Source organism: Pholis gunnellus (assembly GCF_910591455.1).
Source record: "Pholis gunnellus genome assembly, chromosome: 10".
NCBI classification, from domain to species: domain Eukaryota; kingdom Metazoa; phylum Chordata; class Actinopteri; order Perciformes; family Pholidae; genus Pholis; species Pholis gunnellus.
In genome coordinates this window covers 19,425,904-19,428,569 of record NC_136537.1, presented here as the reverse complement: position 1 = coordinate 19,428,569, position 2,666 = coordinate 19,425,904, and the positions used below count along the sequence as shown (strand labels likewise).

General features: G+C 47.4%; 1 protein-coding gene across 1 annotated transcript; it reads left to right on the top strand.

The window, feature by feature from the left end:
- The first annotated feature begins 673 nt into the window (after positions 1-673).
- Positions 674-2,440, top strand: nkx3-2 (NK3 homeobox 2). The gene is made up of 2 exons (XM_079167890.1): positions 674-1,184; positions 1,853-2,440. Exons 1-2 carry the CDS (start codon positions 812-814, stop codon positions 2,275-2,277), a joined length of 798 nt encoding a protein of 265 aa, XP_079024016.1. The 5' UTR covers positions 674-811; the 3' UTR covers positions 2,278-2,440.
- The last annotated feature ends 226 nt before the right edge of the window (positions 2,441-2,666 follow it).

Here is a 2,666-nt window from a genome sequence, read left to right as displayed (position 1 = left end):
GGGTTAAGTTAACAAAAAAAAAAGATGACATGTCCTACGAATTTATTGTCCTGATGCTGCATTCAAGTGATAGACGGAAAATGGGAGACAAGACTTTCCCGTTTTACTTTTCGACTGGTTTTGCTGCCGATTATGTGCTTCTTGATCTCAGACTTTTACGCATGAGACTTTGTCTTTTCTGACTAACTTTAAACATCATCAGCACACAACATTCGGCACTTAAGCCAAATGAATCCTAAATCCTAAATCGCAATGTACAAGACATTCAAATATCAGCCATGCAGATGAGATACACTCTGCCCTCCTGATCTGGAAGAACCTTTGGGTGAAATATGTTGAGTGGTTGCAACCTGCATGTCAGTTTAGCCTCCTGTGAAAAACTTCGACCAACATGTATTTAACTTTTTCCCACCCGGTTGAAAGCAGCATGACGTAGTTTACAGTGGCCAATCGTGAAACGGCTTTCTTCCTCTCCGGGCCAATAGGAGGCGACGAGGAGTGCCTGTGTGTCACAGGTGAGGGTGGATGGTAAAAACAAATTGGGTGAAAAGGGCCAGAGACTGGAGCGAGCCCGGGCTGATGGCAGAGCTATGCGGAGGAGCAGCATCGAGCCTGCGGATGTAGCAGAACTTTCCACGGCTTCTCCCGCTGGGATGCGACCAGGAACCAACACTGGGGGGAACATATAAGCCACAGCAGTGCTCCACGGAGGGAGTAGCCTAAAATGCGGATGAACTGACATTGAATCCTCTATCCGGGCCGGTTAATTACTTAACTTTAAGAACCGAGCAAACTTCTCTTTTTTTTGAAAATGGCCGTTCGTGGCAACTCGCTGATGCCTTTCTCAATCCAAGCCATCCTGAATAAAAAGGACGACAGCCGACACTTGCCAGATTTGGACATGTGCTTCTCTAAGACTGCGTGCTGGAAAATATTTGGGGAGATGAACGGCGGGTCTCGGAGAGATGATGGGGAAGCTTGTGAACCGACGGACCAGAAAAGCTACGACTCGGACTCGGGACTCAGCGATGACAACGACAGCAAGACTCCGGCCGCATGCAAGTCGGAGAAAGACGGAGACAACGTGTCGGATGTGCCGGAGGAAAGTTTGCAGGAGGAGACGGACCACGAGTCTGCAGCTGCGGAAAACGCAAAGAGTGACAGTGAGCCCAATAATGCTACGGGTGAGTAGGACTGAAAGACTAATATGCAAATGTCCACAAAGTAAAAATAAAGTGGGGCTCCTTGATTTGAATAAACTGTATCTCTAAAACAGACCTGTCAAGAACCAAGTGCCCTGTCAATGCTGCCGTTTAATACTTCTGGTACAGTTTTGCAGAATCTTGTGTGCTCTGATTGTGTTGTTGACTGATAGCAGGCCTGTTTGCATACGATATTTCATAGTTTAAAATCTCTCCGCATCTCTCCTGCACCTTTTACGCACGGATTGTTCTAGTTTTACGCGCGATTATTAATGGATACCCTGGCTCATAAAGTCTGTAATGGTCCTATTTAACTTTGGACAAAAGTTAAAAACGACAAGACTCACGCGGTTAATTGAAGCCTATGTTAAGGAAAAACTCCAGGACGTCCTAAATAAACATCTGCACATTAGTTGTGATGTTTAGGCCTGAATAAAAACCATGATCAAGCATTTTCAACTGTCAATTCTAACGACTTTCTTTAATAGAAAATTGAAAAACACTTTTGTAAAAGTGTGCATACTTAGATGAATTCAGGTTTTTCCCTTTGTCACATCCAAAAACAGGCACCAATCTCATGTTAAACCATGCAGCACGCGCGATTCCAGCTGTATTTAAATAACATCCATCTGCGTGTCTCCCTCTCCCAGACTCCAGCACCCTGGACGAGAAGAGCCTAGACCAGCCCAAACAGCGGAAAAAGCGCTCCAGGGCCGCCTTCTCTCATGCGCAGGTCTTCGAGCTGGAGCGTCGCTTCAACCACCAGCGGTACCTGTCCGGGCCAGAGCGGGCGGACCTGGCGGCCTCCCTGAAACTCACAGAGACTCAGGTCAAGATCTGGTTCCAGAACCGCCGGTACAAGACGAAACGCCGCCAGATGGCCGCAGACCTGATGGCGTCGACCCCGGCGGCCAAGAAGGTGGCGGTGAAAGTTTTGGTGCGGGACGACCAGAGACAGTACAGCCCGGGAGAGATCCTGCGGCCCCCGCTGCTCTCCCTGCAGCCGTCCTACTATTACCCCTACGCCTACTGCCTCCCTGCATGGACACTCTCTGCATGTGCGGGGAATCAGTGAGAACTCTGTGACTGTATTTATTCATTTTTGTTTGATTATTTTGCTCCTAGGAAATCAAACTAACTAGACTTATTTTCTAACAAGAGGATGAGACCCGAGGGGACTAATCTGCTCATCTGCCTCCTCGTCTTGCTCCAGGCCAGACCACGGGTTCCCAAACTGTTTTCACATCCTCAAATACTTCCAAACGACTCATTCGTTTATTTAATACGAGTCTGTCCCGAGGAACCCCGTTGAAGAAGACGTTTCTTATGATTAATGCTATCAAATCATACTGTTGGTGAGCAGGGAGAATGGACCTTCTTTTAAAATGTCAGTATATTAACCTCTGAGGAGTGACAAGGCAATCACTTTGAAGTATTCCTCTCTTTGCGCGGGAGACCCTCAAG